At 41.0% G+C, this 23,736-nt stretch overlaps 1 protein-coding gene and 1 long non-coding RNA gene across 8 annotated transcripts; both read left to right on the forward strand.

The window, feature by feature from the left end:
* Positions 1–173: 173 nt before the first annotated feature.
* Positions 174–12,318, forward strand: Bap170 (Brahma associated protein 170kD). 6 transcript variants are annotated; one of them, XM_065303619.1, is made up of 15 exons: positions 174–561; positions 729–822; positions 3,921–4,018; positions 4,644–4,795; positions 5,964–6,182; positions 6,251–7,784; positions 7,846–8,185; positions 8,444–8,653; positions 8,900–9,985; positions 10,045–10,796; positions 10,858–11,023; positions 11,083–11,247; positions 11,397–11,456; positions 11,627–11,718; positions 11,779–12,318. In XM_065303619.1, exons 1-15 carry the CDS (start codon positions 482–484, stop codon positions 11,891–11,893), a joined length of 5,163 nt encoding a protein of 1,720 aa, XP_065159691.1. In that variant the 5' UTR covers positions 174–481; the 3' UTR covers positions 11,894–12,318. The 6 variants fall into 6 exon arrangements, with proteins under 6 accessions (XP_065159691.1, XP_065159693.1, XP_065159696.1 ...); XM_065303621.1 differs by having other exon boundaries at positions 8,444–8,590; XM_065303624.1 differs by having other exon boundaries at positions 7,846–7,924.
* A 1,050-nt stretch (positions 12,319–13,368) lies between these two features.
* Positions 13,369–23,651, forward strand: LOC135792500 (uncharacterized). 2 transcript variants are annotated; one of them, XR_010548353.1, is made up of 5 exons: positions 13,369–13,788; positions 13,913–13,950; positions 15,430–15,466; positions 20,844–21,048; positions 23,579–23,651. It is a non-coding gene; the product is annotated as an uncharacterized lncRNA (long non-coding RNA). The 2 variants fall into 2 exon arrangements; XR_010548352.1 differs by having other exon boundaries at positions 13,373–13,788; positions 20,844–21,041.
* The last annotated feature ends 85 nt before the right edge of the window (positions 23,652–23,736 follow it).

Consider the following 23,736-nt stretch of genomic DNA (forward strand, 5'->3'; position numbering starts at 1 on the left):
CGCCGTGCGTCGAGTCGTTACCGTGCATACACGTTCGCGGCGCGCCACCGCGTAATCACCCGCACACGACCCGCCAGCCGCTAGCCGTACCGCGGCGGCAGAAGAGCAGGGCCCGAGCGAGCAGCGGCGTGCGTGTGCCGAGTGTGCAGCGGCGGAGCCAAGCGCCAAGGCGATTCTGCGAGAGCGGCGCCGCGTTCGGGCGCGTTTCTGCGCAATTGAGATCCGGCCCGGCGGCCACCCGTCCAGGTGTACACAGCATCCCTCGCGAGGGCAGCAGTGGCACACGGTGAACTGCGTGCGTTCGTGTCGCGCGCCGTTCGTCCCGTGCGTGTCCGCGCGCCGAGCCAGTGAGATCGCGTAGCCGGCGGCCGCCTCGGCCATGGTGACGCCGACGCCGGCGTCGAAGCTATCCAGGCCCTCAGCGCCGACATCACGTGCGCGTTCATAGGATTATTCGTCTCTCTCTGAGCCCAGCATCGCCATGGTCGAACAGCCTGCGGGCTATCGCGGCGAGCGCGACGGCTTCCTTCGGGATCTCCGGCACTTCCACGAGACCAGAAGGTAAGTCAACTACCAATAACCATAACAACCCGAAAATACCATACTAGCATTATTCTAACAAGTATACTACACATAAAAAAGACGAAAAAACACAAGACGTCTATTTATACATAACGTGCGCGCGTTACGTTTGTGTAATGTAAATTTATGCATATTTCCACTTTTAGGACGCCGTTTCGTCATCTGCCCAAGTTGAATGGACGCGAAGTGGACCTCTACATGCTGTACACCCTTTGCACCGAGCAGGGCGGATGGATAAAGGTACCTATCATAAATTTTATCTTCCATCAATCAACCACACTCACGACATTCGACACCGCACGCATATTGACCTTGATTGCCATCATCATAAAATATGCCACAGCACAAAATGGTAGCCAGCAGTTTATTAAATTCAATATGATGCATTTTTACGCATATATATATTGTTGCGTTTTGTTTGTTTACGCGTCGGCGCACACTTTCGCCCGTCGTTGGTGTGTTTCTCGCGCGAGAGCCACGAGAGAAACGGGCGGACCATGTGCTCCGCAGGTCTGCGCCTGCATGCGGAAGGTGCGATCCTACATGTGTGTGTGTGTGTGTCGAGCGCGCAAGGTCATGGTTAAGTCGTTATCAGTGCGACGGCCCAACCTCCCGCCGCCGCGACTGGACACTACGCACGTGTGAATGATCATCATTTGTTTGATACGCGCACGGTTACTTTCTTTTTGCGCAAAAAATTGCATTGCTTTCTCGGAAACGTTGGGAAAAAGTAATATAACGAGCAATTCAGCGCTTGGAAAGCAATGAGAAGGAAACATAAATATAATATGATATTGATTTTACGATGCGCATCATATCCTACTCGGTGTGGGTAAAATACATTAGCCGATGCGCGAAACTAACACGCCGGGAATGCGGGAAATGATGATTTTTGTTTTTACGCTGCGACGCGGAATTTTCCAATGCCAAAATCGTCAAAATAGTTATAGTTTATTATTTTATTATATTCTAGTCACTGCAAAGAATGAATAATCCTTCTGGTAACATAATTTAATTAATAATTGAACAATTTCCTTTGTAATAATAATAATATCATTAATGTATGTTTTGCGTTAATGATGATTTCTCTCCTCTCGCCTTGATATTATGCGCGTGAGCACATGGTAATGGTCGAAACACAAAGCGCCAGACAAAGGATCATTAACATTGTTATCAATTTATTTGCATTGAGTACGAGTTGAAAACTTTCGTTGCCTAGCAACTCTGATATACTTTCTCATTTCTTCACTGCTTGAGATTGTTTCCTCGCGGAAGTGCGTCCGCATTCTGCGATGGTTGGCCGGCTGGTAGCGGGCTTCCGTGTGCCGCTGCTGTTCGCGATCGGTGGGGAGACGTCGGGAATCACCACGACCCGTCGCCGCCGCTACGCGCGTGTGGCGGAGAGAGCATCGAGAGAGACCCTGACCTAGTCCAACGTGCGGTGTCGTGGGCACACGCCGCGGCACCGGCCGTCAGTTGGTGTGTGCTGTCCTCAGTACGCGCGGCGCCCCGACTCCACCACGTGCTATGTATTAGCGGGGGTGGTCTGCTGCGATTGATAACAAATCGTACCATGGGGATCTAAAGCGGTTAAATTTAGTTTTTTTGCGTTTGGGACATGGCAGGACAATGGTTTGGGTTTTGGGTTTGGGTTGAGTCTCGTAATGAGGCACGACGTGGTAAGAGCGATGCGCGCATTGTTATTGCACCGCGAGAATGTTGATGCAACGCGCGCGTTGGAAACGAGTTTCTTGGCCGCTTCTTGGATTCTTCTGTGTTCTGATCTTTTGCCGCGACTGCCGACACAATCGGTCGCTGAACTCGTTTCTTGCTTTTGCGCTGTTATATTATACCTACTTAAACTCCTCCAATGTGCAAGATAATAATGCAATTATTACAAATACGTTCGGCTCTCTAAAATTTTTAATTTGATTTTCGGTTGTAATATTTAATATTGGTAATGATATTATTGTTGTTTTAAGGAACAAATATTGCACGGTTATAAATTTATCATTTCGGTTGTAAAATAGCATGAAGCATGAACGCGCGCGCGGCGAGTGCGAACGGGTTAAGTCGGTAAACTCGCTCCACGAAACTCGATACTGCACGCGGCCAACAGCCGAAGCTGCGGGCGGGTGTTAGCGTGTGCGCGCAAGCGAGCGCAACAATCGCGCGGCACCGCGGGCTCTCTTGTGGCATTGCGGCGGAGCGCGCTGCTGTTGTGGCGCGGTTTGGTTTGCTTTGCGTCGCTTTCTCGCACCGTGCGCCGCGCACACAGAGGTAGCACGACCGGGCGGGTCGGGTCGCGTGTATTGTTCTAGCGCACGGTGCGGCGCGCGCGGTGGCACCGGCTGTCGTCTGTGTCTGTGCTGTGTGGGTATGAGACATGAGACATCGTGTTCGCGCCGTGCGTAGCGTAGCAATGGCAACTGCCGGCACTCTGGTCGCGCCGCATGTAAACAGCTTGGCGCGAGCGCGATCCGACGCGGCTGCAGCAGCTACGACGATTTGTTGCATCGCGCGCGCGTTCGCGCATAATTATGTACTAATCGTTCGGGTCGCTTTTGTACACCGCGCGGTGCAGGGTACTCAAGCGTCAAGGTCGCAATCGACATCAACATTTCGAATTGAAATGCGCTTTTATTACGCTGAGCTAATTCTACATTTTTGTGTTGATATATCGTATATTTTATAGGTGAATTCGAAAAACGAAGTTAAATATTTAGAATTACGTGCTAAACAGAATTTATGTGCAATTTTCTTTGATAATTCACATTTACATGTTTTATAATAAAATTGCTAATGACACTTTATGAATAACAACAAGTATTTTATGTAATTAAAGGTTAAAAGATGTTTTTTCTTGTTTTCCAGCGTTTTTCATTTTAATATTTGTTAGCAGCTATCGTTATACATAAGAATAGGTCGTAATAGGCATATTTCTAGCTGTTACGACTAATTTAATACATGATGTTGCATTTTTACGATTGAATTTACAATCAACCCTGATTAGCTAATCTTAATGAATATATGTAGTGTTATTCAATCAAAAAGTCAACAATCATCATCGACATCAAAACAAATGTCTTTATTAGTCATTTTGCATATTTAAAAGTTTAAATTATAACTTTATGTTCATATTCTCTTCGAGTTTTGATTCTTCATAACTTTTCTGTGAATAAAGTTTTTTACTTCGTCCTTAGAATACTGTGAAAGATCTTTTAGAAATTTTAATACAATTCTTATTCTTTATATTCTCTTCTCTCTATATTCTTTTGGTTGTCTTTTATATAATTGTTAATAGCACTTCAATTCAATTGTTTCTTTTTTTCTTGCAGGTGAATTCGAGAAATTCCTGGCCTGAGTTTTTCGAGCCATTGGAGATACCCGACAACTGCGTCAACGCCAGCATAGCATTGAAACAAATTTACCTAAGGTAGGTACCTATCTCTAGCAATGACAACAACCCCTTCAATTCTACCACAATCACCCCAGCAGATTGTTACGACTATTTCCCGAGTTCGGGCAAAAATATCAATTTTAAGCGCCCGCAGGTGTCTTGCGCTGCCGCGCACTTGCCCACAGCTCACAGGCAGCACGTAGCCACGCACCCTACCGCCTCCTCCAGGCGCCCGGTGCCGAATGAGGTCCTCTCCGCTCATTCACGGCGCTCGGTGCGATCGCGATGAATGAACCGACACTAGGCGCACGCGGTGTGCTCACATACACACTCTAAGCGGGCCGGGACGCGTGCGACTCGCGAGAGCCGGCGAAATGTGTAAGAACGTGCGGGCGCAGCGCGCGGAGGGGCGGAACGCAGCAGCAACCACGTGGAGAGTCGTCGTGTGCTGCTGCTGCTCCGTCGTCGTCGGCTGTGTGTGCGATGCGGTGCGGTGCTATCACGTGCTTTTCGGCCGCGGCCGGCGCGACGCTCTCGCGGCTCGCGGTTCTCTAGGTCAGTGTCGCCAGCGACAGGCGGCATCGACCCTATATACTACTAAGCGTCGGTGTGCATGCTGCAGGGGCGTCAAGCGCTAATGTTTTGTTGTTGTTTACCACAGGTTCCTCGCACGATGGGAGAAGGTGCACTTTCTCGGCGAGGAGGGTGACCGTGTCAGCGACGACGATGAGGAGTCGCGACACAAACGGGGATCTTCGAAACTTCTACACGCAGTGCCATCGCATTACAATTATCATCAGCACAATATTGCAGGTGAGTCAAATTTTATTTTTCAATAAAAAAAACCGACACGAAAAAAGATTAAAATGTAAATGCCAAGCTGTTGTATTCGTGAATGAGCAAAATCAATAAGTTGTGTTTGCGCAGCACACAAACTGTTGAAGTTTTCATGAAATATTTCATCGGCATTAATGCGAATGAGAAATGAAATAATAAAAAGCGCCAGAAAATCAATAGCCAAACAAACCAGTTTAACGTTGATTCGGTGTAAATGTGTACAAGCCATTTGTCAGAAATATTAAAAGCGGTAAAGCGAAGCTTTGTGCAAGAAATACGCTCGTAAAATTTTCACTCCGCGCCTGTGCTACGGGTATTTTAAACTCAACACTCCGCGGGTTATAAATAACCGCATGCCGCCACAGGCGCAGGAAAATAAACTCCACACCCTGCTGTAATAAATGCGTTGGCATCGCGCAGCGCTGAAAATCGCCGCCTTAACAGCCGAAAAACTATATTGAAAGTTTCACAGTCGCGTCCGTCTCTCTGCCTGTCTGTCAATCTACTACACACCGTCTGCGTTGGATCAATAGAATGTGTTCGCCTGGATTTTTTCCAGGCGGGCAGCAGCTGAATCTGGATGGATTATGATATCGCAGACGGTGGCGGGAACATAAATGGGGCAAACTGGGGAAGCGCGCTCGCGCGCCGCATCATGATTATCACACGCCGCGCGGCGTCGTCCTCGTGCAATGTGCGATGTGCACCTGCGGCGCGTGGATATGTTGTGTTGGATGGCGCCGCATTGGATATATATGATGAGCGATGTGCGACGAGTGCGGGCGCGCGACTGGGACTGGCAGAAGCGCGCGACCGCAGTCCCGCCACTGCCGCCGTGCAGGCTATTGATTACGAGCGGCACGCGTCGATTACATTTGTCACCGGCGCCGCCACCGACGATGCGATGCTCTTATGATTCAATATTTATGCGTGTAATCGCGTAAAACGCGCGCGGATGCACTACTTTTAATCGATAGTTGCCGGGCGAGGAGAAGCAGCCTTTTTTCTATACATGCGCACAAATTATTTCAATTATGAAATTATTTTAATTACAAAATAAACATTTTTAGCATTTAGAATTTTTCTAAACAATAATTTTTATTAATAACTATGAATATTCTATTTTTTCTTTGTTTTAATGTAGAATCGGCGAGAGAATACAACAACTTGTCGACAAATCTGTACAAACCATCGGACTACGACCGCCTCGGCTTGTCGTTGCTCTCGCCACTGCCCAACGAGCAGGATTTTGCAATCAATGTGTGCACGCTACTCTCGAACGACGGCAAACACACGCTGAAGCTGGAAAAACACCCAATCCTATTGGATTACCTCCTCGCTCATGCAGGGGTATTCAATCATAGTAAGTGGTATCCATTCGTTTTCATGTTTTGCGATTGATTTAACTTTTCCTTTCTTTTTCAATCAAAGGCTCTCTACGAAATGTCCTCGCGGATAGTTACGGTAACATCCGCAAGCAGAATATCGGTGGCTTCTGGCGGGACACGTTGGATACCGAGGAGTTCCTGGATCTCACCAACGAGAATCTATACCTGCGCGAAGCTACACGCCGCCGCCATAAGGATATTGTGCCCATCGTAGACCTCACGCGCTTTCAGGACTTTGCTGTTGGCGATGTCGATCTGGATCTCGAATTGGAGTTTCCGGGTGCACTGCGTGATATAATCGATGCGGACCTCTTCGACGAGCAAGGCCCGCATGCATCATCTACCACGACGACAAGAACGGACGTTAACGGTAGTGGGGGTGGTGTGTGTGGCGCGAATGAGTGTACGAACAACGGTGGTGCGAACAGTGCGCCGAAAGGCAAACGCGTTAAGTTAAAACTGAGCACGGACTCGACCGATCGTGAATTGTTTAACCTCGGCCGCAATCTCGGTACACGTGACTACATGGGCCAGCGTGTGCTGCAGGTGGCGACCATCCTGCGCAACCTGAGCTTCTTCGACGAGAACGTGCCGGTGCTGGTGCGTAATACAACTTTTGTTCGGTTTACATTGCTGTGCGCGTGCTCCAAGTGGAATCAGTTGATGAATCTTGGATTGGAGATGCTCGGTAATCTCGCCGCTGAGTTTCTCGTGCGCGATGTTGATCAGAATCGCATTGCTGGCGTGCTCATGAAGGTTGTAACACGTGGCCTTCAGACGGACGATCGTAACTGGTGCATTACGGCACTAGAGGTGCTGAATAAACTCTCACAAAACGAGGCGAACGAAGACGCGCTTCTTCGATGTCTCGAGGCGAGCGTATACGAGCGCGTGTGCTCTTTCCTAACGATACACGACGTAATGCTGCTGATCTACACGTTGGAGTGTCTATACTCGCTGTCTTCATTAGGCGAGCGAGCTTGTAACTATATTGTGAATATTTATGGAGCTGTGGATACACTAGTATCACTGGTAACAGTCGAAGGGAAGAGTTACGGACCAAAAGCGTGTATCGGCATGAAGCTGGTGGAAACCGTGACGGGGGTGCAGAATGTGCAGCCACAGGCGGCGGGAAGTGCGGCTCCATCTGTAACTACCCCGTCTGCTCCAACAGTGAGCGTCGCGGCGACGATTGTTTCCCCGAGTGCGCCAGCTGCAGTTCCGGTTCATAATGCAAGCACAACTTTGACTCCTACAAAGTTGTCTGCGCCTTCAACCCCACAAAGACAGGTGTCGATTGCACCACAAAGATTGATTAGTGCTTCACCTGCAGTTGCCACAACTCTGACGACGACATCACAAGCAAGCACGCCTGTTCCTTTACAGCAAAAACTCGCCCATCAACAGACGTTCCAGGAAAACGAACAGTTTGCTCTGACGTGGTTGAGGGCGACGTACGAACTAAGCGCGGCAGGGAAAGTTGATCATCAGGAATTGTATAAACATTATATCAACTCGTGCGCGAAGATTGGTCGTCGTGGAGTGATTGCACCGCTTCATTTTCCTCGATGCGTGCGGTAAGTATTTGAAATTTAGTTGTAATTTGCAATTGATTGATGTTTTTGATGTATGGTCTAGGTCCGTGTTTGGCGGGACGATCGGTCCCAATCCAGAGAAGCCGGTCAACAACGAGACACAGTACTATGAGGGCATAAAGGTGCGCGCACAAGCTCTGGTGATAAATGTTCAGTCGTCAACTACCCAAGTAACAAACCTCGCGGCGATGTCGCCGACGACCGCTTCAAAGGTGGTCGTCGCGCGTCGCAAGCCCCCCTCCTCTTCGCTCCCCGACACCGATGCGCTCCTCCCGCAGCCGACGGCTTCACCTGCGTCTATCCTGAAAGCACAACTGAGTGCGCCTCCCAAACCACGCGAATGCGCTGCGGTCTCGGCCAAAGCGGACATCGCGAAGAGTCAGGTAAATGCGACACTTCACATACTCTTTTCTCTCTTGAACGTTTTACAAACACTTCACCACTTTATTTCTGTAACGTTATCCTTTCATGTGTCGTCCGTTGTTTCTTTTTCTATTCTATTAATACTGTACGCATATTACTTGGGTTAGTTGGGACATTTATTTCCATTATAATTATTTTTAATTGTTTGATTTTTTTTTGCGTCATTTTTGGTTGTCGTACACGTGCGTGACTTGTGTTGTTTTTGTGTGTGGATAAAGGTGATGGCGCATCCACATCTGAGCCAAGCGCTTCTGGGCAGCGGCTGCGCGAATTCGACCGCTTCGGGAGGAAGCGCTGCGTCGGCGGTTGGCGCTAAAGAAGGTCAGAGCAGCACCTCGCTCATCAAGAGTTTGTTGGCGACTAAGGTAAACGATTGCATGACTGCACCAGTCGTGAGCATGAGGACAGACTGCCAATCCGTAGCTCAGGTAACACACTAACAATAAAACTAATAAACTATTTAAACTATTTGTAATTTGCATTGTTTGAAACTTGATAAAAGCGTAAAAGTCAATCTCAGTGTAGGTTTTTGTGTCTTGTGTCGATTTTGTGTTGTGCATTTTTAAATGTTTTGTTTGACTTAATTAAGTAACCAGTAATCAGTTTGAAAATAATGTAATTGTTTGACAATTCTGAGAATGCAATTGTTTATTAACATCGTGTGACTTATGTAGGTGGCTGCAAGACAACAGCAGCAACGTTTGCTTGCTGCGCAACAAAATCAACAGCAGCAACAGCAATTGGAAGCGAAAACAATGCTGAAAGTCGATGGTATGAAAAATGTGCGCCTTAATGGCGCGAGACAATTGTTCCTCGACAGTGATGTTGCTGATCCGGTGGTGTCGTCCACCACACAGAGTTTAAACACGAAAACACGGCGAGAACCGCCGCAGCCTCCACCTCCACTTGCACCGTTGAGCAATAATAAGAGCAAGGTGAAAATTGACAACGAGGATAGCGACTCGACAGGCAATAATTCGGTGGCGTCTAGCATAGGCGTCGGGAATGTTGGTGTTGGTGGTGTGTCTTCAACGGAAGACGGCGACGGCGATAATTCGAATAGTTTTGAAGGCCTACTTAATGGCGCACCTACACTTACACTAGCAACGATGAATGAGGACACAAATGATAGCAATTCCAAAGACTCCACCAAGAACTCTGTCATCAAAAAGCCACTTATGTTAGCGGATCTGCTGGAGAAGAAGGTGGATAAAGACCCGCCGATTCTCAACGGCGTGATGGGTAAAGAGCTACGCATAGGGGACAAGGGCCTAGAACTGGTGGAGAAGATGGAAATGTTTGATAAAGTTGTGTTACTTGAGAATGCCAACGAGAATCACGTGGATAAATTGCAAATGCAGACTAATGAGAATCTTGTGAACAATGTTGATAAAGATATTAAAGGTGCGGAAGCAAGTAATGCGAGGGGGGCAGAAGAGAAGACGGGTGTTAAACGATCTGCGACTGATAGCATTGTGGAATCAGACGCAAAACGCCCGCATTTGGCGAATAACGTGAACGGTAGTATTGGTGTTGGCTCACCAGCACCAGACTCGGTTTCTTCATCGAACGGGGACGAACCTGCGACTGCGTCGACAGCTGCAGCTAAGTTATTTGCCGATTTGGCGGCTGATATTCTCGAAGATGAGGACGAAGAGGATATGGAGCAGCCAGTTGCAGAAACGCCACCACCACCAACCCCACCTGCGGTGGCTCAAACTGTACAGCAAACGCAATCTGCTAGTGTTCAACATACACCCGTAAGTACAAGATAAATGTTTATAGCAACATTTTTCACATGATTTTTCTGAAATTTTAGGTGTTTGTTGATAATCAACAGATGATTGTGGCACAACCACGTCAAATTATCGTATCACAAGCTTCAGGTGCTCAAGTGGTTCAGACGAAACCTTCGGGGCAAACTGTCATTGTGCAAAACACAGCGCAGCAACGTACGCCCATTGTACAGTCAGGAATGGGTCCCATTCTTCTGTCACAGGGCCTACAAGGACTTCAAGGTCTTCAAGGTTTGCAAGGTTTACAGGGACAAGTCCAACTGGTGCCCAGTGGTCAGCCAGGTCAATATGTTCTGCAGGCGGCTGGTGCGCAGGGTTTTGTTGTTGCGCAACATCCCAATTCGACCGGGCAACATCAAGCTGTGCTTTTAGCACAAGCACCACAACAACAAACGTCAGGCACGAAAACTATCATTATCTTGCAACCGAATTCGGGTTCAGCGACGCATCATCAAAAGGTAGTGGTTACGCCGCAAGGGCAGCAGATGGTTGTCACACAAGTGCAGAGACCAATGGTGCAGCAAAGCTCGGTGAGCACAATTGTCACTTCGCCGGCAGTGCGTACTACTGCAACCACAGCAAACGGTACGGCTTCGCCACAACCTGACGTAAAGAAAACCACAATAATTGAACCACGGATTGAAGTTGAAATTACGCCGAAAACTGTGTCAACGGGGACAGCTACCACCTCGTCGACAACTACAGTAAAGACGAAAGCGAAGAGTCCCAGAGAGTTGAATGCGTTGTTTGTTTGCGAATGGGGTGATTGCCAAATGTAAGCTTTTGTAGTCATCTTGCTTATGATCGTATAATAATTTTTAATTTTTTATGCTCAGCGAGACGAAATTCAAGTCGGCTAATCAGGTGTATATGCACGTGTGTAAGGCGCACATCCCGGAGACGACCGATGAATTGTTGTGTCAATGGGAGCGATGTGATAACATGAAGAGAAAGCGGTTCTCTTTGATGACACATATCAATGATAAGCATTGCAATTTAGAGGTAGATAACAACATATTTTCATTTACGTAATCATATACTAACAATTATCTCTTCTGCAGTCGATGAAAGCAGCGCAAATTAAGCGCAAGCACATACAACAGACGGGTAAAGTAGACCCACCTCCACCACCACAGACGACGCAGCATCCTGGCTACGCACCAGATGCTGCATTCCATGCTATCAAACGGCACGCGCTCGAATTCGTAAACCCTAAGGAGTTGCAAGTAAGTTTGGGTTAAACCTTGTTTCGCTTAAAATCGTTTCCGCTTTCCTGTATTTGGACATAAACTTCTTCTTGATTGCATTTATGTCAGACGTAGCGAGCGATGAGTGAATGTGAAGTTAAAATTGTGCTTGTCTTTTGTTTGCGCAGAGGAGTGTCGCAAAGCAGGGCGCGCCTGCTTTGCCAAGAACAGGCGCCGCCTCCGATCAGGTGAGGGGGTTGTTGACGATTGAGTGTTTTTTTACATATTTGGTTTTGCTTTCAATTTCAGCACTTGCATTTCTTTTTCTTTTATATTGGGTTTTGCATGTATTATTGATTGGTGGTTGCCAATGTATATTTATTTGGTTTGTAAACTGAAGTGTTTTATTTATTTTCAGGACGATAATGAAGGACCAGTCACGAAAAGTATTCGATTGACCGCTTCTCTTATATTAAGAAATCTCGTAATCTACAGCAACAATTGTAGAAGGTTTGTTTTTAAAGCTCAGCATTGTATTTGATCCTTTCTAATTCATTTATTGTGTTATAGGTACTTAAAGCCGTACGAACCGCACTTAGCAAATGTAGCCCTAAGCAACGTAGAGTCCTCCAGGACGATAGCGCAAGTACTCTACGATATGAACGACGGCTCGAATCGCAGGTGACGCGCGACTAATAAACTTTGAGTGCAAAGCCACGTGAAGGATTTAAAGAGACGTTCAGTGAGTGATGACCTTCCTACCCCTCACCGGTCCATCTGTTCTCAGATTTCCCCCGATTTCTCCCGAGTTGTGTAAAATAAAACATTTTAAACTATACATACATATTAAACAATTGACTTGAAGAGACGTTGCGCAAGATGAAAACAGATAAAGTTGAAAGTGTACAAAACATAATGATAGAAACAAATACTAGGTAAACAAAGAAGCCTAATTGTTATTTTTATATTATTTACATTAGTGTAAAACGAAGCTTATAAGATAAAAGAGAAGAAAAGAAAACGAAACTAATGCTGGTTTAAGTTACTTGAGATGCATGAAATTTGAAGAAGCAAAACGTTCTTGTCTAAATAAATATCATGGATTTTTAATTTTACCTTCGTTTTTCTATAATACATTCGTGAATAAATGTCCATTTATTATTCGCAACATCCGAGAAGTGTACAGAAACTTCACTATCAAGACGAAATTCAAAGGGTTAAAATTAATGTCCAAAATATTTGTGATAACTAGCAAACAAAACATGGTAATATCGATTATTATTATATTTGTAAAGCAGTATTATGTGAAAAAATAATGTCCTAATGTTCATTGTTAAGTTATATCAAAAGAAACTAAAACGCTGTTCATTGCGGCAAGCGTTTTTTAAAGTTACGATGTTCTTTTGTTTCTCGGAGTAGAAGCGCAAATAATTTAAACGTTCATATTCATTGTTCATTTTGAGGAGCACTTGGAACACTTCGAATGACTGATGCAATTTAAAACATTGACCCGCTAAAAGGAACACTTGTTAATCATGTTTATTTCGAAAATTAAAACAATTTGTAAAAATAGTCACCATCTATCAGATTTGCATTTATTATAAATGTATATTAATATCGAATCTTCGTTTCTTTGAATAAACTATTATATAATAAAGACAACTTTTGCATGGCAAGATGATAGTTATGGAATATTTGGAAGAAGTCGGTACATTCCACCCTTTCCTATCTTGAATGTTTAATTATTATTTTAGTTCCACAAAGGCGTTGTACTACGCATGCCCTCTAAACTCGTCAAGCTCTTTAACTGTGCCTAAAATGCATAACAAACTTCCTTAAAGTTTAATTTCTTTGCAGAATACATAATTTTTTTTAATTTCTTCAATATTAAATATGTAATCCAGATTTTTAGGGAGTCAAACATGTTTCGTCAGTTTTTTATGCAATTTTAAAGATAATATGTGAGTTTATGACAATATATACTTTAATTTACTATTCGTGCAGCATATAATATTTATTTTGAAGATAAGGTACTTCATGCGCACTTTCGTGTACGTGTGACACACGGTCATTTAAATGCGTTTCCACTACTGACACATATTTAATCGCTCACTGCCTCAAATGCACGCCAAACGTTTTGAAAACGCTTTGTAGTTTCATGTGGTACAATAAAGTCTCCTCAGAGGACGCCGCGATGCATATTTTACTAAAAATATTCCTGCGAGTAAAAGACGAGCTGCACAGTTGTGATGCCGGCATGCATCTCTTACTTCGTGCAGCAAGTGATACTACTGCAGCGAGTATTTGTGTTTCTCATTGTAAATTCGGTATATCGCGTTATAATTCATTGAATTTAGTGTTAATTTTGTGTTTAGTCACCCGCTACATAATTTTCGCGTGTGTAAACTTCGGAATTCGATATTTTGTGTGTTTATTACATTTACGCGTGTATTTGTGATCGGTTGCCGTCGCACGCCGGCTGGTCTCGTTGTGTGATTGTAAATAATATTGTAGTTAATTTTGGTCTTGTGCGAACCATTTCTATCTTAAACAGAACTCGTCGAATCAATGTGCTACCTGGTAAGAATACTCATTTAAATAATTGGTGTGAATAAGACGATATTTTAACTATAAATTTTTGGTTCCGCCGGAACTCATTGTCCGAAATTGTGTTCCTACTAATGTTGTTTCTTCTTTATTTCAGTATTTACTCGCATTTGATTTCGGGTGTTCGATACACTGGTAAGTAAATTTTTTATCATTCTTAGTATCTGTTTTCCTGCAATTAGAAAACTGATATCTTAGCCTTAGTTTTGCGGATATGTCTTTAAGCATTCCGCAGAAAATTTGAAAAGAGCCATTCAATTTTTTTATTTCGGATGTTCAATAAAACTCAAATCATAAATTATAATTTCATCATTTAAATTTTAGTTCACTTGCATGAACTAAAAATCATAAAATAGAATTGTATTCGTTTTGAATAGCTCTATTATCAGCGTTTGTGTGTAAACAACTTTTTTTATCACATTTGCCGTGCGAGATGCGAGATTCTATTCAGAGATGGCACTAGGATGAACTAAAAATCGTAAAATAGAATTGTATTCGTTTTGAAGACAAATCTATTTTCAGAGTTTGTGTATAAACAACTTTCTTATCGCATTCGCCGCGTAAGATTCTCGTCGCGCTGTCGCATGCAGCACATTTTCGTTTAGTTCTTATCACAGGTACGTGTCTATTGCAAGTCGCGCAGAAGGTCGCGTGTCATCGATGTGTCGCCGGCTTTGCGCATCTATTGCTTTCTTGTCATAAACTGTCGCGTTCTTGCTTGCATAGTTTGCAGCCAGTTTCGTGCCGGCCTCTGGTTGATCCGTTCGTATTTTAGGCGACTGGTATTGTTTGCCCGGACATATACTTTCCAAATTCGCATTATATACCGTCCTCAATCGACAATAGTAATGTTATTTACTGTTTGCGCGTATATAGTTCATAAATGCCGGTCAAGTGTATCGCCCCCACGTTGATTTGATATTAATCATGAGGATGGCCCATTCTGTTGGTGTAAGTCACTTTTATTTAGTGTATAATTCATAGATGGATGGGATATTTAGCAACGTTTGTGTATAAACAAGGTTTTTTGTATTGCGTTGCAATTTGCTCATATCGCATGTAGCATATTTTTGTTTAGTTTCGATCGCATATACCCCACGGAATAAATTTATTTTTACATATTACCTGGTAGAGAATTTTCCAAACTTACATATTCTTAGTTGCGTTGGTTGCTTGCGATTTCAGTTTAAAAGAGGGCAGCGGTAGAAGTGACTCGTGTTCAGGGCTCCGTATGAGGGTAGCGGTAGAAGTGACTCGTGTTCAGGGCACCGTATGAGAGTAGCGGTAGAAGTGACTCGTGTTCAGGGCACCGTATGAGGATACCGACTCGTATTGTTTGTCCGGAGATCTACTTTCTAAATTTGCATTATATTCGATCACCAATCGACTAAAGTAATGTTATTCACTGTTTGCTCGTATATAGTCCATAAATAACGGTTAAGTGGATCGCCCCCATGTTGATTTGATATTCATCATGAGGATGACCCATCGTGCTGATGTAAGTTATAACTAAACAGCACAGATTGTTTGTTTTTTTCCGTTGTGTGATTATAATAGCACTAAACCGTTTGAAATACTTTTGTTTTACCTTATGTTTTCTCTTTTTATTTACAGTATTTGCCATGCCTTGGAGTCCATGAGTTTTGCATTGGTAAGTTTATAATTCAATTATATTTTTCGTTTTAATTTCTGCGTTCTCCATTAGTTGGTATTTACGTTGTTTTGATTTATCGCGTTCCACCGTGTGTTGCAAATACATAAGATAGTCGCGTACCCGCTGATTTCAAAATGAACTGTTTTGGTTTTCCTTCGCTTAAAAAAGCGCAAAAGTTGTACTTGAAGATGAAATACAGCGGAATTTCGCCCTAACCATCCCTATCCTTTTTTAAAGATAAATCGGATTTTATCGCAACTTCTTAATCTACGGACTATTCTTTATAAGATAGGGTAGTTAAAAAAGAAATCTGAAAGATGAAATTTTATTTCTTAAGAAAAAAATGCCAAGATGATAATTTTCATCGACGATTTTCGATAATTAATATCTTTTCAAGTAAAAACGATAGCAACCAACAAATTGCTGATTATGAAAGATTGGAAAATTCTCTATCAGATAAAAATATAAAATAATTATATTTCCAACAGTAAAAGGTCGATAAACGCCACTAAAAGTGCTAAAAAGTGACATTTTTCAATTTTTGCCCATTTTATTCAATCGCGAATATCTCGTAAACTAAAAGAGATATTTAAGATCTGATCGCAGCGTCTTAATCTACGGACTATTCTCTATAAGATAGGATAGCTAAAACGGAAATCTGAGAGATGAAATTTTTCATTCTTAAGAAAAAATTGCCAAGGGGGGGTGCTTGATACTTTTTTTCGACGATTTTTGATAATTAATATCTCTTAAATTAAATGAGATAGCAACCAACAAATTGCTGATTATGAAAGATTGGAAAATTCTCTTTCAGATTAAAATATAAAATAATTATATTTCCAACAGTAAAAGGTCAGAAAACGCCACTAAAAGTACCAAAAAGTGACATTTTTCAATTTTTGTCCATTTTATTCAATCGCGAATATCTCATAAACTAAAAGAGATATTTAAGATCTGATCGCAGCGTCTTAATCTACGGACTATTCTCTATATGATAGGATAGTTAAAACGGAAATCTGAGAGATGAAATTTTCATTCTTAAGAAAAAATTTCCAAGGGGGGGTGCTTGATACCTTTTTTCGACGATTTTTGATAATTAATATCTCTTAAACTAAAAGAGATAGCAACCAACAAATTGCTGATTATGAAAGATTGGAAAATTCTCTATCAGATAAAAATATAAAATAATTATATTTCCAACAGTAAAAGGTCGATAAACGCCACTAAAAGTGCTAAAAAGTGACATTTTTCAATTTTTGCCCATTTTATTCAATCGCGAATATCTCGTAAACTAAAAGAGATATTTAAGATCTGATCGCAGCGTCTTAATCTACGGACTATTCTCTATAAGATAGGATAGCTAAAACGGAAATCTGAGAGATGAAATTTTTCATTCTTAAGAAAAAATTGCCAAGGGGGGGTGCTTGATACTTTTTTTCGACGATTTTTGATAATTAATATCTCTTAAATTAAATGAGATAGCAACCAAAAAATTGCTGATTATGAAAGATTGGAAAATTCTCTATCAGGTAAAAATATAAAATAATTATATATCCATTAGTAAAAGGTTGAAAAACGCGACTAAAAGTGCTAAAAAGTGACATTTTACAATTTTTGCCCATTTTATTCAATCGAGAATATCTCGTTAACTAAAAGAGATATTTAAGATCTGATCGCAGCGTCTTAATCTACGGACTATTCTCTATAAGATAGGATAGCTAAAACGGAAATCTGAGAGATGAAATTTTTCATTCTTAAGAAAAAATTGCCAAGGGGGGGGTGCTTGATACTTTTTTTCGACGATTTTTGATAATTAATATCTCTTAAACTAAAAGAGATAGCAACCAACAAATTGCTGATTATGAAAGATTGGAAAATTCTCTATCAGATAAAAATATAAAATAATTATATTTCCAACAGTAAAAGGTCGATAAACGCCACTAAAAGTGCTAAAAAGTGACATTTTTCAATTTTTGCCCATTTTATTCAATCGCGAATATCTCGTAAACTAAAAGAGATATTTAAGATCTGATCGCAGCGTCTTAATCTACGGACTATTCTCTATAAGATAGGATAGCTAAAACGGAAATCTGAGAGATGAAATATTTCATTCTTAAGAAAAAATTGCCAAGGGGGTGCTTGATACTTTTTTCGACGATTTTTGATAATTAATATCTCTTAAACTAAAAGAGATAGCAACCAACAAATTGCTGATTATGAAAGATTGAAAAATTCTCTTTCAGATTAAAATATAAAATAATTATATTTCCAACAGTAAAAGGTCAGAAAACGCCACTAAAAGTACTAAAAAGTGAAATATTTCAATTTTTGTCCATATTATTCAATCGCGAATATCTCGTATACTAAAAGAGATAAATAGGATCTGATCGCACCGTCTTAATCCACGGACTATTCTCTATCAGGATAGTTAAAGCGGATATCTGAGAGGTGAAATTTTAATTCATATTAAAAATTGCCAAGGGGGTGCTTGATACTTTTTCGACGATTTTTGATAATTAATATCTCTTCGAGATAGCAACCAACAAATTGCTGATTATGAAAGATTGGAAAATTTCTATCAGATAAAAATATAAAATAATTATATTTCCAACAGTAAAAGGTCGTCGCGACTAAAAGTGCTAAAAGTGACATTTTCAATTTTTGCCCATTTTATTCAATCGCGAATATCTCGTAAACTAAAAGAGATATTTAAGATCTGATCGCAGCGTCTTAATCTACGGACTATTCTCTATAAGATAGGATAGCTAAAACGGAAATCTGAGAGATGAAATTTTCATTCTTAAGAAAAAATTGCCAAGGGGGTGCTTGATACTTTAGATTGGAAAATTCTCTATCAGATAAAAATATAAAATAATTATATTTCCACAGTTGCAAAAGGTTGAAAAACGCGACTAAGTCGCGTGCTAAAAGTGACATTCGCGTCAATTTTTGCCCATTTTATTCAATCGCGAATATCTCGTAAACTAAAAGAGATATTTAAGATCTGATCGCAGCGTCTTAATCTACGGACTATTCTCTATAAGATAGGATCTTAAAACGGAAATTTGAGAGATGAAATTTTCATTCTTAAGAAAAAATTGCCAAGGGGGGGTGCTTGATACTTTTTTTCGACGATTTTTGATAATTAATATCTCTTAAACTAAAAGTGATAGCAACCAACAAATTGCTGATTATGAAAGATTGGAAAATTCTCTATCAGATAAAAATATAAAATAATTATATTTCCAGCGTAAAAGGTGTATAAACGCGACTAAAAGTGCTAAAAAGTGACATTTTGCAATTTTTGCCCATTTTATTCAATCGCGAATATCTCGTAAACTAAAAGAGATATTTAAGATCTGATCGCAGCGTCTTAATCTACGGACTATTCTCTATCAGATAGGATAGTTAAAACGGAAATCTGAGAGATGAAATTTTCATTCTTAAGAAAAAATTGCCAAGGGGTGCTTGATACTTTTTTTCGACGATTTTTGATAATTAATATCTCTTAAACTAAAAGAGATAGCAACCAACAAATTGCTGATTATGAAAGATTGAAAATTCTCTATCAGATAAAAATATAAAATAATTATATTTCCACAGTAAAAGGTCGAGAAAACGCGACGCTAAAAGTGACATTTTTCAATTTTTGCCCATTTTATTCAATCGCGAATATCTCGTAAACTAAAAGAGCTTTAAGATCTGATCGCAGCGTCTTAATCTACGGACTATTCTCTATCAGATAGGATAGTTAAAACGGAAATCTGAGAGATTTTTTCATTCTTAAGAAAAAATTGCCAAGGGGTGCTTGATACTTTTTTTCGACGAGTTTTGATAATTAATATCTCTTGTTTGATAGCAACCAACAAATTGCTGATTATGAAAGACTCGAAAATTGTTTGTCAGGTAAAAATATAAACTTTCCATATTCGCATTATATTTGATCAAAAATCGACTAATAGTGTAAGAAAAAAATGTTATTTTACTTTTTGCGCATTTTATATAGTCGAATACATGCCGGTTAAGATCTGATCGCCCCGTCTTAATCTACGGACTATTCTCTATAAGATAGGATGAGCTAAATCGAAATCTGAGATGAAAGTAACATTTTAAAAAAACAGCTTGATACTTTTTCGACGATTGTTTAATTTATTCTTCTAAAAGAGATAGCAACCAACAAATTGCTGATTATGAAAGATTGCTCAACAGATAAAAATATGAAATAATTTTATTTCCAACAGTAAAAGGTCGATAAACGCCACTTCAATTTTGCCCATTTTATTCAATCGCGAATATCTCGTAAACTTTTTATCGCAGCGTCTTATAGATAATTTGAAATCTGAGAGATAAAATTTTGGAGTCTTAAGAAAGTTTTGCATTGGTGAGTTTATATTTTAATTATATTTTTCGTTTTAATTTCTGCGTCCTCCATTACTTTGTATTCACGTTGTTTTGATTTATCGCGTTCTACCGTGTGTTGCAAATACATAAGATAGTCGCGTACCCGCTGATCTCAAAACTGTTTAGTTTTCCTTCGCTTACAAAAGCGCAAGGGTTGTACTTGAAGATGCAATACAGCGGAATTCCGCCCAAACCATCCCTATTCCTTTTTTGTGTCGGTTTTTTCAATTCCAATTATTTCGGATTGAAGATTCTTCGGAAAATTCTGCATTAAATACGGTATTCAAATTGGGAAAATAGGAAAGGTCGAGAATAATTCATAAACCATTTGCTAAGTACAATTCTTGTTTCATCTCACTGAAAGGTTTTTCATTTTTATTTTTAGGAGAATTTTGGAAATTTGTTTGTTTTTATTTACTGTATAATTCAATTATGGATGGGATATTTATCAACGTTTGTGTATAAACAAGGTTGTTGTATCGCGTTGCAATCTGCTCATATCGCATGTAGCATATTTTTGTTTAGTTTTGATCGCATATATCCTACGGAATAAAATTATTTTTAATTGTTACCTGGTAGAGAATTTTCTTAACTTTCATATTCTGTGTTGCGTTTGTCGTTTGTGATTTTAGTTTAAAAGAGGGCAGCGGTAGAAGTGACTCGTATTCAGGGCACCGTACAAGGGCAGCGGTAGAAGTGACTCGTGTTCAGGAGTCATTTATAGTGTTTTGCGATGCAAATTTTGCAACTACCTAGCTTATTATATAGAATATTTGATGTAGATTGCCAATCTACAATCCGTTCCTCTCTATTTCATTTAGTATCAGCATTCGTTTGTGTATAAACACGTTTTCGTGTCGCATTTATATCATTTTACACTTCGCGCAGAAGTTTTATTGCATGTTTTGTCTCTGCTTTATTTTATCATTACTTACACGCAATGTTCTAACTATCGTTCTCATCTCTGTTTTAGCAATTGCCTTCGAGTTCCGATGCCTGACTTACGAGCTAAGTTTGAATTCGAATTTCATTCGCTTCGTCGTTCGACTCCCGTTTAAAATAAAATAAATATTGACACTCCTTCCCGCATTTCCGCTTAACAATGTTATTTATTTCACAGATTTTATCACCTTCAACAATAGTTCTGAGTGTTGCAACGAGTGAAATACTGGTATGTGGTATGTGTAACTAAGTGTTTGTTTTGTACTTATCCCCACGTGCTGGTAATATGTACGTTTTTTTAATCACTGAACGCGAGCTGGGCGTCACACAAACTCGAGCGGGGTGTTTAGAGTTGTAGAATTAAATTCTCCGTCGGGTTGTATTTGTTAGCGGTAGAAGTGACTCGATTCAGGGTACCTTACGAGGCTAGCGGTAAAAGTGACTCGTGTTCAGGGCACCGTATAAACCCGGCGAAAATTTGCATGAAAAAATCACCCTTTTTCATGAAATGTTTGTATTTTTTGTGTTTGCACTCGATGTTGGCGTCTCAATAATTTCAGCGTGGCATCAAAAGATGCGGAATTAAATTCTCCGTCGGGTGGTATTTATTTTATGCAGGAATTCGACCTGCAACCCGCGAAAATTTGCATAAAAGGGTGATTTACTCACCGTTGTTCGGTTTTAATTTTTTCGGGTTTGCACGCGATTTTGGCGTCTCAATAACTTCAGCGCAGCATCAGAAGATACGGAATTAAATTCTCCGTCGAGTGGTATTTTTTAGATGCAGGAATTCAACCTGCAACTCGCGACAATTTGTATTAAAAGGTGATTTACTCACCGTTTTTTGTGCAATGTTTGTATTTTTTCGGGTTTGTACGCGATCTTGGCGTCGCAATAATTTCAACGTGGCATCAAAAGATGCGGAATTAGATTCTCCGTCGGGTTGTATTTGTTTGATGCAGGAATTCGACCTGCAACCCGCGAAAATTTGCATTAAATGGTGATTTACTCACCGTTTTTCGTGCAATGTTTGTATTTTTTCGGGTTTGCACGCGATCTTAGCATATAAATAACTTCGGCGCGGCATCAAAAGATACGGAATTAAATTTTCCGTCGGGTGGTATTTGTTTGATGCAGGAATTCGACCTGCAACCCGCGAAAATTTGCATTAAAAGATGATTTACTCACTCTTTTTCGTGCAATGTTTGTATTTTTTCGGGTTTGCACGCGATCTTAGCGTCTCAATAACTTCGGCGTGGCATCAAAAGATGCGGAATTAAATTCTCCGTCGGGTGGTATTTGTTTGATGCACGAATTCAACCTGCAAATTTGCATAAAAAAGTGATTTACTCACCGTTTTTTGCAATGTTTGTATTTTTTCGGGTTTGCACGCGATCTAAGCGTTTCTATAGCTTCGGCGTGACAACAAGAGATGCGGAATTAAATTCTCCGTCGGGTAGTATTTGTTTGATGCAGGAATTCGACCTGCAACCCGTAAAATTTGCATTAAAAGTGGTTTACTCACCGTTTTTGTGCAATGTTTGTATTTTTCGGGTTTGCACGCGATCTAGGGGCGTAATAACTTCAGCGCGGCATCAAAAGATGCGGAATTAAATTCTCCGTCGGGTGGTATTTGTTAGATGCAGGAATTCGACCTGCAACCCGCGAAAATTTGTATTAAAAGGTGATTTACTCACCGTTTTTCGTACAATGCTTTTATTTTTTCGGGTTTGCACCCGATCTTAGGATGTCAATAATTTCGGCGTGGCATCAAAAGATGCGGAATTAAATTCTCCGTCGGGTGGTATTTGTTAGATGCAGGAATTTCACCTGCAACCCGTGAAAATTTGTGTTAAAAAATGATTTACTCACCGTTTTCCATGCAATGTTTGTATTTTTTCGGGTTTGTACTCGATTTTGGCGTCGCAATAACTGCGTGGCATCAAAAGATACGGAATTAAATTCTCCGTCGGGTGGTATTTGTTAGATGCAGGAATTCGACCTGCAACCCGGGAAAATTTGTATTAAAAGGTGATTTACTCACCGTTTTTCCTGCAATGTTTATATTTTTCGGGTTTGAACGTGATCTTGGCGTCTCAATAACTTCGGCGCGGCATCAAAAGATGCGGAATTAAATTCTCCGTCGGGTGGTATTAGTTTGATGCAGGAATTCGACGTGCAACTCACGAAAATTTGCATTAAAAGGTGATTTACTCACCGTTTTTTGTGCAATGTTTGTATTTTTTCGGGTTGGTACCCGATCTTGGCGTCGCAATAACTTCAGCGTAGCATTAAAAGCTGCGGAATTAAATTCTCCGTCGGGTGGTATTTGTTAGATGCAGGAATTCGACCTGCAACCCGCGAAAATTTGCAGTAAAAGATGATTTTCTCACCGTCTTTCGTGCAATGTTTGATTTTTTTTGTGTTTGCACGCGACTTTGGCGTTTCAATAACTTCAGCGCAGCATCAAAAGATGCGGAATTAAATTCTCCATCACGTAGTAATTGTTTCATGCAGGAATTCGACCTGCAACCTGCGAAAATTTGAACATTACGAATTACGACTAATATAGGTTTGATTTATTGCATTGTGTACAAAACTGGGTGGGTGTAACTTCTACCGCTACCTTCGTACGGTGCCTTGAATGGGAGTCACTTTTACCGCTACCTTCGTACGGTGCCCTAAATGAGAATCTTTATGGATCCTGTAAAAATAATTAATTTAATTTATGTATATGTATACTTAATTTACTTAAATATTTTCCAGTTGTTGGATGAAGCATTGGCTAATTCTGAGATGACCATGTTTATCAATAGGGACCAACTGGAGAGGTTCCGTGGTACTTAGCCCAATGGTACTTGTCATAGTTTAATGCCTAATCATCTGGCTACGTTTTGCCCATATTTTTAATCCCTCAAGTTTAC

This window comes from Atheta coriaria, unplaced genomic scaffold (assembly GCF_025399875.1).
Source record: "Atheta coriaria isolate IRGN ID8LTWV9N9 unplaced genomic scaffold, Caltech_Dcor_3.1 hic_scaffold_5_pilon, whole genome shotgun sequence".
Lineage (NCBI taxonomy): Eukaryota > Metazoa > Arthropoda > Insecta > Coleoptera > Staphylinidae > Dalotia > Dalotia coriaria.